Source organism: Ciconia boyciana, chromosome 3, assembly GCF_034638445.1.
Source record: "Ciconia boyciana chromosome 3, ASM3463844v1, whole genome shotgun sequence".
Lineage (NCBI taxonomy): Eukaryota > Metazoa > Chordata > Aves > Ciconiiformes > Ciconiidae > Ciconia > Ciconia boyciana.
Genome location: NC_132936.1, coordinates 72071197 through 72085953, shown reverse-complemented (window position 1 = coordinate 72085953; position 14757 = coordinate 72071197). Strand labels below are relative to the sequence as shown.

The 14757-nt window shown below is 37.9% G+C and overlaps 1 protein-coding gene across 3 annotated transcripts in view; it reads right to left on the bottom strand.

Moving 5' to 3' along the window:
- SYNE1 (spectrin repeat containing nuclear envelope protein 1) overlaps positions 1–14757 on the bottom strand; it is a 270199-nt gene that overhangs the window by 44315 nt on the left and 211127 nt on the right. For all 3 annotated transcript variants that reach the window (XM_072856086.1, XM_072856087.1, XM_072856088.1), the window contains 10 exons: positions 14053–14223; positions 12440–12573; positions 10843–11047; positions 9430–9612; positions 8283–8429; positions 7070–7224; positions 6564–6711; positions 2707–2801; positions 1467–1701; positions 522–716 (listed from right to left, as the gene is read on the bottom strand). In XM_072856086.1, coding sequence (XP_072712187.1) covers positions 522–716; positions 1467–1701; positions 2707–2801; positions 6564–6711; positions 7070–7224; positions 8283–8429; positions 9430–9612; positions 10843–11047; positions 12440–12573; positions 14053–14223 — 1668 coding nt within the window. The remainder of the gene's footprint in view (positions 1–521; positions 717–1466; positions 1702–2706; positions 2802–6563; positions 6712–7069; positions 7225–8282; positions 8430–9429; positions 9613–10842; positions 11048–12439; positions 12574–14052; positions 14224–14757) is intronic.

The following is a 14757-nucleotide window of genomic DNA, read 5'->3' as shown; positions in this document are numbered from 1 at the left end:
CAGTACTTAAAGTGAGGTTAGCAGGCATTCTGGACGTTGCTTACATCAAAATAAAGTTCAAGGCTCCCTTCTCCAAGATCCCAGAAGTTTATCTAAACTAGCAAATACTCAAGACACTGGAAGGAAACACAGACTACTACACTGCTAGATAGATCTTGACATTGGCATGTAGAAGGAATAAGGCAGGTCTAATTTTCAATACAGTATGTATAAAAATTAATCAGCATTGTGCAAAATAAAATACATTTTTGCTCTATGTTGAAAATAGGACTCTTAGGTATATCCTTTTTTGGCAGTGTTCTGGATATACCAATTAAAAGATATACATTAACATACAAGCATACTGTCAAGTATTACCACTCCTAGTTTTCAGAGGTGGTGAAATGAAATCATGAGCTCATGTAGTATATATGCAATTCCTGTATTTGTGCTTATCCCTTGAGAATGCTTTTCTTCAACAGGGTTTCACAGTGAGAATCCATGAACTTCCTGAAGAAGTACAGAAGAAATCACACACTTACTTTCAGTAGTAAAGCCAGCTGCTTCTTCTGTTGCTCTAGCTGGGTGCTAACTATCTTCCAGCGCTCCTGAATTTCGGTAAGCTCTGTCTGCAGGGCTGCCTCAGCTCCACTGTCAGCAGAGAGCAGCAGTTGCTTCCCAGCTTCCACAGTGAGGATATAACTCCCTTGCTGCCTTAGGAGAACTTTCTCTTTAAGCTGAAAATATTAACAGTTTTCTGTCAGCTTTGACTTTTTAATTACAATTAGCAATTCAGTATAATTCATTCTCAAGCCCATACTTTAATTGATTGCATACCTTGGCTTCAGCATGAGCTACTGCCCAAATGCTTCACCCTAACCTTTTTTTCACAATCATTTACTGCAGTAGACCGTTAGAAAATTTCTCCAAGGAGATAAAGACGTGAAAAACTCCTTTCTCCCCATTAAGATCAGTATCTCAATTGCTCTTAAAGAGAAATAGTAATAGAGAAATAATAGAAAAATAATAGAGCCTATTATGCTTGTAAGCTTTATTATTGTATGTATCTTCCAGCCAAAAAGCTTGAAGACACCAAGCTGCTAAAGATACTGTTAACCTCACATGAAGATGGACAGTCAAGGTATCCTTTTTTTTGTTAGCTAGAATACATTCCTCAAACAGGACATCATTGTTTTTTTCAAGACATGCAGTGTGATGTTAGCTACAAAGCAAAAACAGAAGCAAACAAGGCTCGAGAGAGAGGGCCCAGTAAGTTCTCCGTTGCATGTTCTTTATGAACTCCAACTTTGTTTCCATCACACTGCTGCTTCTGAGGCTATGCCAGTTCCAAAGAAGAACTAACATCCAATATTGCTTTCTGCAAAGCAGATAGTCTGAATCTAATACATTTTTAAGAATGTTTTATATGATGAAGGCTGTAAAAAAGGCAGGGATTTTCCCTCTTTCTTCAAACACACTGGACATACCTGCACTTCATCCAGTAGCGCTCTGGCTTGCTGCAATGGGATAGGAACGTTGCCCAGCCCACTCACTGGCTGACAGGATATTTCCATCAGCCACCTTTGCAGCTTCTCTGCCATCTCCCTATAGCGTTGCCACTGGTGAATCTGGCTGTCAATGATCCCCCTCCTCTGCTGTGCCCGGCGAATTACTCCTTGCCACTGATTACTCAGAAGAGTCAGCTTCAGATTAAATTCATCCCTATTATAAATAGATAAATAAATAAAAATACATAGTAACCTTCATGCTTTGATCTATTTGTTTAATGAAATAAACTGAAGGGAAAGGGAAGATGTTTTCTGGCTGTCAATTATGAAACACTAGGAGAAAAGCACTGAAGTCTCACAATAGCTGACTGAGGATGAGAACTTCACACTTCATGTACTGGGAGAATGAAAGGGCTCCAATTATTGAGACCTTAAAAAACCCAAACCTTTAACACACAAAACTCTTCTACCTTCTCCCCAGAAATACACAAAGAAAACCCACAGGTTTTGCCAGTTTGGGTTAGCCAAATTCATAGTAAATCACGGAGATTTCACAATTCACCCCGAGATTTACTACTGAGCTCAAAGCAGGCATAAGATACACACAACATTAACAAAATTGTCACATCCCAATAAACAGTTCATCATGATACCCTTAGCAAAGTCAATGCGTACACACAAGTGTGAAGCCACTGGTGTTTTACTGATTTTCATTCCTTTGATCACAAGTGTTTAAAATAAAATCTCAGACAGCAATGAATTCCTATTCCATCACATTTAGGCTGCAGGTGTTCTTAAATGGCAGTAGGGAATTCTCTTGGTAGAGGCAAACCCCCAGCTGGCATAAATCAAGTGTAACTCACTAAATATGTCACTAAATCTGCTTCCTTTGGTGAAAGTGCCATTTTGAAAGTGCATCAAAATAGACATATATGCAACATGCTTGATAATCCAAGACAAATCTTTTTCAGAGAAGCAGCCTCAAGGCTGTTGTATTCCCAAATGCATTCACACATTCACATATGCCATAGCATCCTAAAAAACACTGTCTTATTTAAGAACTGGCTAATTAATAGCTTAACCACAGCGATAGTAACTTCTACCTCAGAAGAGCATGATCTGAACACTGACATCTGCTACCTGCTCTGTTTGGAAGTCCCCCACTAGTCTACGTATTACTTCACATAACCAGCAGCAGCAACAACACAGGGATGTCTACCTGTCATCCACCTGTCCTTGTTCTAGGAGGTGCTGCCCATCAGAGATAATGGAATGCAAAATCTGCTGGCGGCTGAACATCTCTGCCTGGAATAGCTGTTGTACAGGAGACAAGGATGTTAAAACAAGATCTTACATTTTAATTCTGTCTGTATGCACTGGTAAAAATGAATTTTCATGTATTTAATCTCATTTCAAATTAATTCAACGGGAGTTTTTTCATGAAAGTAAATAGAAACACATTTAAAAATCTCATTGCTGGAGTTACTTGCTGCTTCTAGTAATTATTATTAGTTCCTTAAGATTAAAAAAACCCAAACTATTAAAAAGCTAAATAGCATCAACAGGAGCTAGGTTTTATATCTCTGAGTACAATTGTGCGATTGGCACTATAATTTACAACAAAATCCAGATACGGTATTTATTGCATGGACAGAAAGGGCACTTTTTATTTTCTGACATGTTTAAGAATATTATAGTCCTTTGCGTTGTTAAATTGAATTTATGCACAGATTGTGTGTGATAGTGTTATACAAACTTTTAATACAATTTTACACTGCCAATAGTACTTCAAAAGAAATGGTCAGCCATGTGTAGGAGCTAGAAATCAATTTTCCACTTCTTCCAGTTTTTCCAATTTATTTTCCAGTTTTCCCCATCAGTCACAATAAACTTTCACAATACTTTTAAAACTCCCTTATTACTTAAATATTACTTAAGACAAAAAATTACCTAAGTGCTGCTTAAGCAAAGATTACTTAAATATATACCACTTACATTTACTTTTAAAAACATACTTTCTTTTAGTAATGTACCACGTCTCTAGATAAGGTTGTTCAGGAATATTCTTATGTTGATGAAGGTACACCCAGGCACCAGCTCAGGACTGGACCCACTCCATGTTAAAAAGGTTTTCAGAGAGATTAAAAGAGAAAGCATACTGGTATGAAGCTCGAGACTTTTTTTTTCTTTTGTTAGTGATGGTGTTTGCAGTTGATAGAAGTTCACCCTTGCCTGAACTGAGAACTACTGTTCCCCAAATCCAGATTACACCCCTGTTATATGGCTTCCCACCAGTTCAAATTGTGATGTACCAATCCCTGCATCTGCAGCTGCCAGCAAAATACCCACTGGCACCTGCACAATTAAATCCCTCAAGCACATTGTATGTGGCTTAGGACTTCTAGACTATGGACTAATTTTTCAAAATGAGATTTTGCCTCTCTGAATCACTGAGTTAATTTTGAAAATGTTACCCAGGTCATAAATTTTCCCATTGAAAGAAATAGTGTTGTCTAATTTCCTTGCAGAAGTACTTGATAGTGTTCTTTGAATACCTTGGCTCTTATGAATGACTGAGCCTGAACCAGAGGGAAACTAATTGCTCTATTATCTCATGAACAAAACCACAATACTGTGGGGTTGAGAATTTCAGAAAGCTGAGCAAGAAGGCAGAAATTTTACTTCCTGTCACATCTGTTTCTATTGAGTTAGGGGGTATTGAAGAAGCACAGGAGGCAATAGCAGCTACCAGCATTGTTGACAGATTGAGACTAAACAGAACACAACTGGTTAGAAAAAAAACACTAAAAACCAACAAAAGCAAACCCCCCAAAAGCAACAATTTTAATATTTTTTTAAGAGGACAGGTGAAACAAAGCGTGAGGAACCCTGCTAAGAGTGCAGGTATTCAAGCCCTACCCAAAAGCAGAGACATTTCTGTCAACATCCGCTTGCTCTCCGCATGTACATTGTCTCTGTACATAAGAGGGATACTCCATTATGTGGGACCACTTGCCACCCCAATTTCATCTCATATGTAGATCACTGAATCACAGAAATAGGAATTCAAAGGAGGAGGAAAGGAGGGCAGGTGTTGGAATGCACACTACCAGCACTCTGGAAAGAATTTCAGTAATTGAGTTGGCAAAGATCTTCCCCTTCCCCTGCCAGCACTTTCTCAAATGCTTGTCTTGGTGCATTCCCACTGCGGAGTCCCAAGCAATGTACCAGGCTTGCAAGTGGGTATCTGGAGAATTGCACAAGAATGACTACATCATCATCCTGACAGACTTATCTGATGCAGATGCCAGTGTTAGTGCATGATATTTGAAAAAGGTATCACCTCCACGTTGCCGGTTTGTAGATTTCAGTGGAAGTTATTTCTAAATAAGGCCACTGAGGTAGCTGGGGTCCTCTTTGAATAAACACCAGCAAAGTTATGAGTCAGCACTGGAAAGCTGATAACAGAGCTGGAGGCATTTCAATATCCATTCTGGGAATGCATGTGGAAACAGAGTATTTTCTCATTATCTTCAAAAACATAAAGCAAAACAATCTGGAAATTCCTCTCAAGAAGTTTAGGTTTGACCCTTTCAGCTGCAAGGAGTGGAAAGAAAATTCTTCATGAGTGTCAGGAGGCACTGCAAAGAACATTGAGTACTGAATACATTTAGATTATATAAAATGCCAAAAAGCTTTAGGTAAAAAAAAGATGCAGTTTACAACATTTTCTTAGGATGAATTGCAGTATTTAGAAAATCAGATATTAGTTCTCTAAATTCTGAGAGATGACTTTATAGTTGTCATAAAAAAAGCTTCAACAGACTGCCTGAATAACACTCATCTGAGCTAACTGCTCAGATCAAGGTTTCAGGAGAGAATTAAGCTGAGATCTCAAGACAATTAAATGCAAGAAGATTGCTGTTAACCCCTTTCAAAAAACTATAACTATGACTGGACGCAACAACACCAGGAAATTATCCACTTAGACAGTAACGATTCCTGGACATTCAAATCTCAAAGACCTGAGATGTCTCAACTTACAAAGACACTGTCTAGTTAATGCTGACAACACCGAGTTCAAACAGATGACATTTGTGAAAGCAAAGGCAGTTAAATGCTAAAGCAAATGTATGCTAAAGCAAGCAAAACCAGTTGTGAATTACTTTCTGCTATCAGACATTCACCCAAACATTGTGCTGCAAGACATAAGGCAAGGCCGGGGGGATAAGGACATGAATCTCTCTATGATCTGGCCTGAGTCTATGGATAGGTCAGCTGAAAAAGTTGTGGGAACTGAAACTATTGTGGCCACATGGGACCTTTGGTATGAAAATTGACTTGTCTTACTTGATCTTTACCAGGATCCTTGGCAGTAACAAAATGGGTGGAGAAAAAACGTGCATCACAACTTCACTGAAGAATCATAAAGGCATCCTCCAGCAAAAACTCTGAATCAGTTTTTCTCTGCAGCAAAAGCTGGGCTAGTTCTTGATCTCTTACAAACAGACAAATGACTCCAGCACACAGTGAAGTTCAAATCAGATTGTTCTCCAAGGAAATGTTACCAAATGGAGGCCCCATGACGACTTATATAACTCAGAATTTGACAGAAAGTTTTCCTTTAACATGCTCTTCAGATGCTGTATATGTTGGCAATTTAATAACAAATAAACAAAATCAGAATAAACTGAAAGAACAGAGATTTTCTCCAGTTAGGACTGAAGACAAAGGGCCAAATTGCATGAGAATAGTTAGGTTCTGTGGGAAGACCAATAAAAACTTTGATTTCCTTGGTACAAACCAATCTGAAGTAGACTAAATGTAGGGGACAAGCACTCATAGGCATACTGATACATCATACACAAATGCAGACAGATACTAAAGTCCTCCCCCAAACTGGGTATTATTGACATATTTGCATGCTTCCATTTTTAAGTTAAGATATCCTCAGATGGTGCAGGCAAATGTAATACAATTCATGGCATACTATATTACTCCACAAAATAATGTGCATTCCATTTATGTAAAAATACTATGTGTTGTAGTTATGTATAAATACACATGATGACTTGCCTCATGAGCCCTCTGTTGCTCTAAAAGGCTCTGGTAGTTTCCTGAAATCTCTGCTGCCATCTTCTGCTCAGTCTGAACTAATAAATCCATCCAAGTCTCACATTTCTCCAAGAAGGTCTGCTGCTGCAGCAAGAAAGACTGCAGCTTACTGAAAGAAAGATGGTTTTAAGTAAGGTCTCCTCCTCTCACACACATTGTTAAGAGTCTTGCAATAACTTTTCCATCAGAATTCCAAATCAGATGGTAAGTTTTCCCACTCAGCTGCCTCATTCAACTTATTTAGTCAACACTTTGAAAAGTATCAGTCTTCCTCATTTCAAATTCTGTTAATTTGTGGCAAGACCAACAACTCAGCTCACTGGCTTTGCTCTTTACTTCTAAGTACAGCAAAGAAAAGGAGCTTTGGTTAACAAAATATTGGAAATGCTTTCTATATTCTGCAAAAGGTATACTTTCTAGCTGTTGTAATCTAAGAAAACTACACAACAATCTTTAACTATCCCCACCTGAACCTCTCCGTAGTCTGAGATGAGATCAGAGACCAATGTCTGTTCAGGTTCTGCATCCTTTTGATTTCTTTATCATTCAGAGGAAGCCTGTAACCCAGCTCATTAAGACGGTCCAAATCTGGGGCCATACTGCTGAATTTCAACATCTGACTCTGCAACAAACAATAAAAGTGATAACTAGGAAATTCAGTAATTACACTATTATAGACTGCAAAACTATGAACTAGCAATCAGTTAAATTTGGAAAGGCCTTGGTTGCCACCAAGTGGCAAGCAATCCCTATACCAGGGAAAAATTGCATTTCCAGTTTTCAGCCTCTGGTCCCAGACCAGGAGAAGACTTATGTTCATATTTAAACATGCACAGAGAAGTAAACTCAAATTGCACTGAAGTGTTTTGCTGAATTGGGGGTTTACCGCTCAGAGCTGCAGAAGTAGGCTAGTGTTTGAAGCCATATGTTTATAATGTAAAAAAAGTGAGCCTTTTTCCTTGTTTCTTAGCCTGAATGCTAGGCTGGCAAATTCCCATTGAACTTATTCAACTTTTTATTTTTAGTTTTTTGGTTTGCAGTACAGAAATATCCGATTTGTTACGTTAGGAAAATGTCCTGGTTTTTAGCATGCCCAAAGTGGAATTATGGGTATAGTTAATCCTGATAGAAAAATAACGGAAGATAAATCTGACAAAACAGCTTAGATGGCAAAGTTCATCAACTTCCTGTCAGAGCCTCTGAAAGAAGAAGAGGGGAAAAAAAAGCCCCACAAAAAGAAAGAGTGAAAGAGCTCAAGTGGCGATCACATGGTACACAGTATGAATGTTTCTTCAGTATATCAAGATACCCAAAATGAATAGATTACTTAATCCCTAAACTAAATACCACTGAGACAGGAATTGCATAACTTCAAAAAAAGTCAAGAGAAAACAAGATGAAGGAAATCTCCAAAACCTGCTAAAATTTCCATTCCCATTTTGATTTTATATTAATTTTATTCTAAACAGTTTACCTGTCCTTTTCTTCTTTACTCAGGGGCAAAGTAACATGGACAATCACTCCTTGACTGCCACCAAACTTCTAAGTTCTCAGTCACTTTTGCATGAGTGGCAGTCCTTTAATACGTATAGAATGCATGTATGATATTTGTGCATACCCTGTACTACACATAGCCAGGCTAACAGAAAAAAATCAACACTTTCTGCGTTTATTAGTCACCTTGAGTTCCTCCATTCTACTCTGTATTGCTGAGAGATCAGATGAGTGACTGGGATCCTGTCCTTTCAATATTTCTTCTGCTTCTGTTATCCAGGCCTCAAGGACTTGCAGGTTCTTGGCAAAGGTTTGATAGTCCAGCACTCCAGCCTTGAATAGAAAAGGACTCACAGCTTAAGAACTTCAGCCACATAGCATCCATATTGATGTTACACTCCTGGTTATTCTTATTATAGATTTGCAAACAGCTGTATAGGCTAGGAGTAATTGTAACTGCTGCTTTGCTCACAGACTATAGAATTATTGAGGGGTTTTTTAGGTTAGAACAGAGGATTTTTGATCACAGCAAAAAGGCAGCACTTCAACAAAGTGCATAAATATCTCCTTGCCTCGAAACAGATAACCTTCTCTAACTTCCCTTTATGAAACTAACTCCTCTGATTAATTTATTGTCAGCAGAGAGAACCACTAGTTGCTATTATTGCGATTTGAAAAGAAAAACTTATCTTATGTTTTGTCTCCTCACAGCACAGTGATGTTATAAGCACATTCTAGACAATGCTGGATTTCTTGAGTAAATCCTTTTGTCACCCAAACAAAAGCCACTACCTTTGTTGCTTTCTCACCCATATACTTTCCTATGGAACACATTCTGCCACTCATTTTTTGCTCTTTAGTCGCTGGTGACACAAGCAATTAGCAACATCTACTGAACAGGCTTTGACACAAATGGTAGGTGTCAGTCTGGTCACTGACATTAATAGGAACTGTAAAAAATCAATTCTACACAATTATTCAGAATCTCTCATTTATTTTACTGCTAAAGAACTACATGGAAAGAGAGGTAGCTGTGGATCCAGCTGTTAGCAGTACTGCTGTCCGCAGAAAGCATGGTGGCCTTGGCATTCCAGATAGACACTTTCCTCCATGAAGTTAGCTATCTTCTTCCCAGAATTTGGACCTTCTTACAAGGTCACTGTGCTGGACTTGAGCATATTTTCTACTCTCAGCTTTGGCTTCCAGGGAAGTCTAGGAAATGCTGATGAACAGGTAACACCACCCTCTTTTCCCAGGCAGTTTTAGCTAATTTCTGTGTTTTCAGGTACCACAGGATGATCAGATTCAAGGACTGAAAACACTCTCTGCATACCTGAAGTACAGTCTGTTGCTTGCGGAGAGCCTGTTCTAGGGTTGACAGATTCTGGCTCAGAGAAAGATGATCAGACTGTATAGCTGCTGCTGCTGAAGCCTCCACCTGGCTTTTTAGCTCCTCTCCCAGTTCTTGAAGAACAACCAGTGACTCCTGTGCTGTCTTCAAATCCGTGAGTACATCCTGTGGCAACACATTGAATAAAGATATGAATACTTAAGCTGACACTCTGCTGATGTCATCCGCCCCTGATTTAAAGGAGGAATAAAATGACTGAACTCCACCACTAAATGCAAAACTTGTATTTACTACTGTATTTCAATCCCAAAGTGTCCACTCACACTCTGTATGAAAAAGAAATGACATGCAGAATGAAAAAATAAGTCAAAGTACCTGTGCACAGAGGAACAGAAAGAAGTGACTGCTCAGTTACCTTTGAGCAAGCCTGAGTTACTGATGAGGCGATACTCGTTAAAACAAACCTCTTGAATCTACTGACATGCTGGTCCTACGCAGTGGCAGCCCTCACTGTGGGTCGATTCAGGTCTGACTAGACCTCCATTTTTTTCCTGCTATGAATTATCAGGAGGGATGAAAAAATAACTTTTGTAAATCACCTAACATAATGGCTAAAGAATGGGACGTCAGGAAATGAAGAAATAATTCGAACTGAACAATTCAAATTGCCAGTCCAGATGACTATGGCAGTAAATGCTCAAAAAGCTCATTAATGTGTTCATTTTTCTCCTTGCAATTGTTTTGCTTACACTAAGACAGTTAACATTTTAATTTTTTTGACAATGACACTTAACATTAACTTAAACTCAAAAGAATCAAAGTGTAACCACAGATAGAAGATAAACTATCCTGCTGCCTTGAGATACAGTCTTGAAAAGGAAGAATCTCAAGGTTTCAGAGTGAATGGTATCCTTCCATAAGGAAGGATAAAGACATCCCCAGAATATACACAGTCTCCTCTCATTCAGAAAAATTGAACAGCCTTGACTGGTGGGAGTATAGTCAAAGGATCTTGTGCTTCTTTCTATTATAAGGAACTCAATAGATTTGGTAGAGTTATTTTCCCAAGCAAGAATCTCTTCCATAAGCAGGGACTTAAGGCTGAATCAAATGATATAATTTATCCACCTTCTCCAGAGAGATGACTTCAGATACAAGCTTCTGAAACAATACCACAACAAGTAATAGAGGGTTCACAGGAAAAGTGTGAGAAACACAAGAGATTTGGGTAGCAGACGTAAAGCTGTCTCTCCTGTGCCTGAGATGCATCAGTAAAAAGAAATGTGTTTGTATGCAAGTTTCGAATACACCAAGTACAGAGTTTAGTAATGGAGAGCCTCTTGTGATTTTTAGCCCACAGAGCTGTGAAAAACTGCAAAGCTTAACTGAACATACATTGCAGTCCTGAATCCAAGTAGTAACTTCATCATCAGCAATGTCTTTGCTGGTGGCAGTCTTCAGGAGTTCATTGGTCTGGTCTTCCCGCTGATGGACTGTGGAAGAGCACTGCTGGTAACAGTCCTTGTACCTCTGCCACAGCTGAAGGAGGCCCTTACTGGCACGCAGCCGCTCTGCAATCTCCTGCAGAAGGTTGTTCCACCTGGTGAAGAGATTGGATGAATGATCGAAGCCTGGGAGGCCACAAGAAATATCCCTGCTCCTCTTCCTCTCTGGTGTTTCCCATGGTCTTTTGGCTTTTAAGAAATTTGGTAATAATCAAGATCAAGACATTTGGGGAAAAAAAAAGAAACCCAAGAAATACATTGACGGGCTGCTCTGACCTGTCACAGCAGGTCTCATCTGTGCTACATCTTGGATACTGTATATTAATGCTTGAGGTCAGAGCTGGAGTGCACTTTTTGAAGTGAACCGCCTGCTATTTCCACTTAGTACACTTTGGTTCGCTGCATAGAGCATCAATGACCGACCATGAACTGCCAGTACCAGACTCCTGCAAGGGCCTAAGTAGCCCAAACCAGGTCTAAACAAGAAACCATTTCTTCTGCTGCAATTTCCTCCCAAACCCTGACAAAATATTTAAAGTCATAAAGCTCTGTGTAACTCCCTTCTAAAATACTCCCAGACCTATTATAACTTTTTATATTTTTATTATCCAATTAAACATCTAACCCCCCTTTGAATTCTTAGCTCTAATGGCAACCAGAAACATGTACTTTCTCGAATGTGCTGGTATTTATCAAATTGCCTCATTATTTCCTTACTAAAGGAAATTACAATATTTTTCAATTATTATTATATGATAAAAATGGTGAAGTGAAAATTCCATCAGTCATCACTGAAACTGTTCAATCCTACAGTATGTTTTTTGAAATGGGGTGAATAATCCCTCCCTCCACTTCCAGATTCTAGGACAGGATGGACCACAGATTAAAATAAATTTGGCACAACTGTGTTTTCAAAAAACCCCCCAACTTCCCACCAAACTAGTTTTTGCTTTTGGATCCTGCCTTTCTGTAGCTTCTCTGAGTAAACCCTTACACTGGTTCTGGCCTGGATTCAAAGTTGGGGAAGCTGTTTGCCAAGCTACTGGTGAAGGCTTAGACCTTCTTGCCTATCATGCCCTTCCTACAACTAGAAATAGCAACCTAAAATCTGGGGAACCTGGTGCATGCATAGCAAACAAAATTTTCAGACAGGATTCTTGCATTTTAAGTACAGTATTATTTTCCAGCGTGGTATTTATGAATCTTGGTTGGCAGCCATGCATGGAGCAAAACTACTGACAGTAATGTCCAAATGCTTTGCTGGAGAAAATAATGTTTCATTTATTATTAGTAGTAAATGAAACAGTTCTGCTCCAGCCCTTGGCAAAAGGAATAACCCTGCCTGCCCCCACAAACCCCTCAACCCCAAAACCCATAAAATAATAAAATATAACAAAAATAGAAATGACGGCAAACTGAGTCAACAGATAAATGCAAATTTACCACTGAAAATAAAGTTTCAGAAAGAAAGTAAAGACATTTTCTACCTCATATTCACTTCTTTCAAAGTGTTGGTAAGTGTTTCAGTCACTGGTGGGTGACATTCTTTCAACAATTCATTGGTCACAGAACCAAATTTCTGCAAGCTATTTTCTTGTTTTTCCAATTCATCTTGTAGGCTCTAAAACAAATAGAATTTAAAAAAAAAAAAAAAAAAAGACATGAGGAATTACAATTGCATGATGTAGAAACATTTCAAAATATAGTATGTATCAATTACATCATACAGGTTATGAATGCAAAACTTGATTTCATGTGTGTTTCATCTAAATAGAAGGTTGTTTAATGTAAAGACTGTTGTTGGATTCATTTGATTCAATATCAAGGTGTAGCAAAAAGTAAATTTTAACCTAATATTTTCTCAAAATGTAAAAATCTTGTAAAAGAAATTATTCTAAACAAGTACTCTTGCACAGAAGGAGTGAGTGGAACTGTTTCAGAAATTAAAACTGATGGAAAAAAATAAATTAAATAACATTTTCCTGTTTTGGATGAGATGAAAAAAGTAACAGCACAAAAAAGCTTTATTCTGAAAATAAGGTTCTTGCTCTTTCATTTATCAGTCTGAAGTACTGCTGGCAGGGAGAATGCTCTTTTTTTTTTTTAACCTTAAATATTTTTATGCATATTATTACAGTTTGAACAGCCCAGTAAATCTCAACCTGATTAAACAGTATAATCAAAATCTTAATAAGTAAAAAAAAGTAATTTTCTGTATGTAATGTTTTACTGACTCCTCCTGACACATAAAAAAATGAAAACATAGAAGAGCGGCTGTAAAGTGCATTAATGGATGCTCTTTAAATCTTGATTTGAAAAGTGCTGTTTATGTTTAGGGCATTTGGCTTTATATCTGTCTGGACTTCAAAATCACAAAAAATATTTAAAAGATAATGTAAACTTAAATTTATTGGCAAATACTAACAACACAAGTTCTTGTTACTTTAAGCATCTGGAAATGTTTGCATAATTATTTTTGATTCCAAAGACAACAGCTTTCTTTGAAATAAAAGGTTATTCTATGTAATAGAACAGTAATTGTAATAATTGTAAATGTAATTATTTAAATTAATTTCAATTAATATTAATTTAGAATTTTATAACAGGAGTCTCGTATTTTATGCTTTTCTTACAATGGAAAACCATTTGAACATGTGAGTATCTCAGCTCTTGGAACATTATTTTCTTTGATCTTCAATCTACTGCAACCACAGGGCTGAGGCGCAGGGGAGGTTTAAAATGTGATCTCAACATATGCTCAGAAGCCTGACAAAGCAGAGTGAGAAACTTTAGTTTTAATGGTCACCAGCGCAATTTAAAAACTTTCAACAATTTGACAGTACAGCTCAAAAGTTAAACAGCAGCATCAAAAATCTAAAAAGAAAAACAACTATCACCATTTATTCTTCTGCAAAATGAAAAATGCAATGGCTATTTGATAATGTGTTCTCTTAATGTCACATGATTTTAATGTGCCAGTATGTCTGTACTTCCATTTCTTATGGACCAAAACGTATAGTTATCTGCATCCGTGCAATGAGGACAAAATTAATCCTTAAATCCATCCTTAGTATGTCAAGAGGCATGGTATTCTTTTCACCTGAAGGTTATCAACTTGGACTTTCACAGCTTCCAAAGAACCAGTAAGAAGATAAAAACGGGACAAAGAATATCTGGCTTCTGTCAGGTAACTATTCAGTTCTTCATAAGTCACTTTGTAAATGCTCCACTGATCAAGAACAGATTGCAGCAATATCTTCAGTTGGCTAACCTAGGAGGAAGGAGGAAGAAAAAAAAAAAAGTAAATGAAAAGCATTCAAGATATTTGGTTTTTGTTTAAATTATTTCCTTCCTTTTGATCTCAGATACTACTTGTTCTACATGCCTAATCTTAAATCTGTTGGAGAACAAAGATTTTGCACAACAATCAGCTGGGCTTACGCTGGGTACAGCATAAAGTTCTGCTTGATTTTATAAAGCTAGGATGACAAGGACTGAAAAGGTATCAAGTCCATTCCACTTTGGGCCAAAGCAGGACCAAGAGAAACTGCTTAAGACTATGAAACACGTATCCCTAAGGCAGGCAAGTCAGCCTATGAAAGTCAGCAGAGAGGCTAGCACAAACACGCTGCTTTCCTCCTGAGAAGGTGGACTGCTGTTACCAAGTTTTGGACGATGACAACTAATGCTGATCTCTTCCTTATTGTGCGAGACCTGTGTGCTTGAAAAGGTAGTTTCTTACATATCATTTGGTACCTTTCCAGTAAATATTAGGAAGCATCTAAAAAGCTTCAATTACAAGATT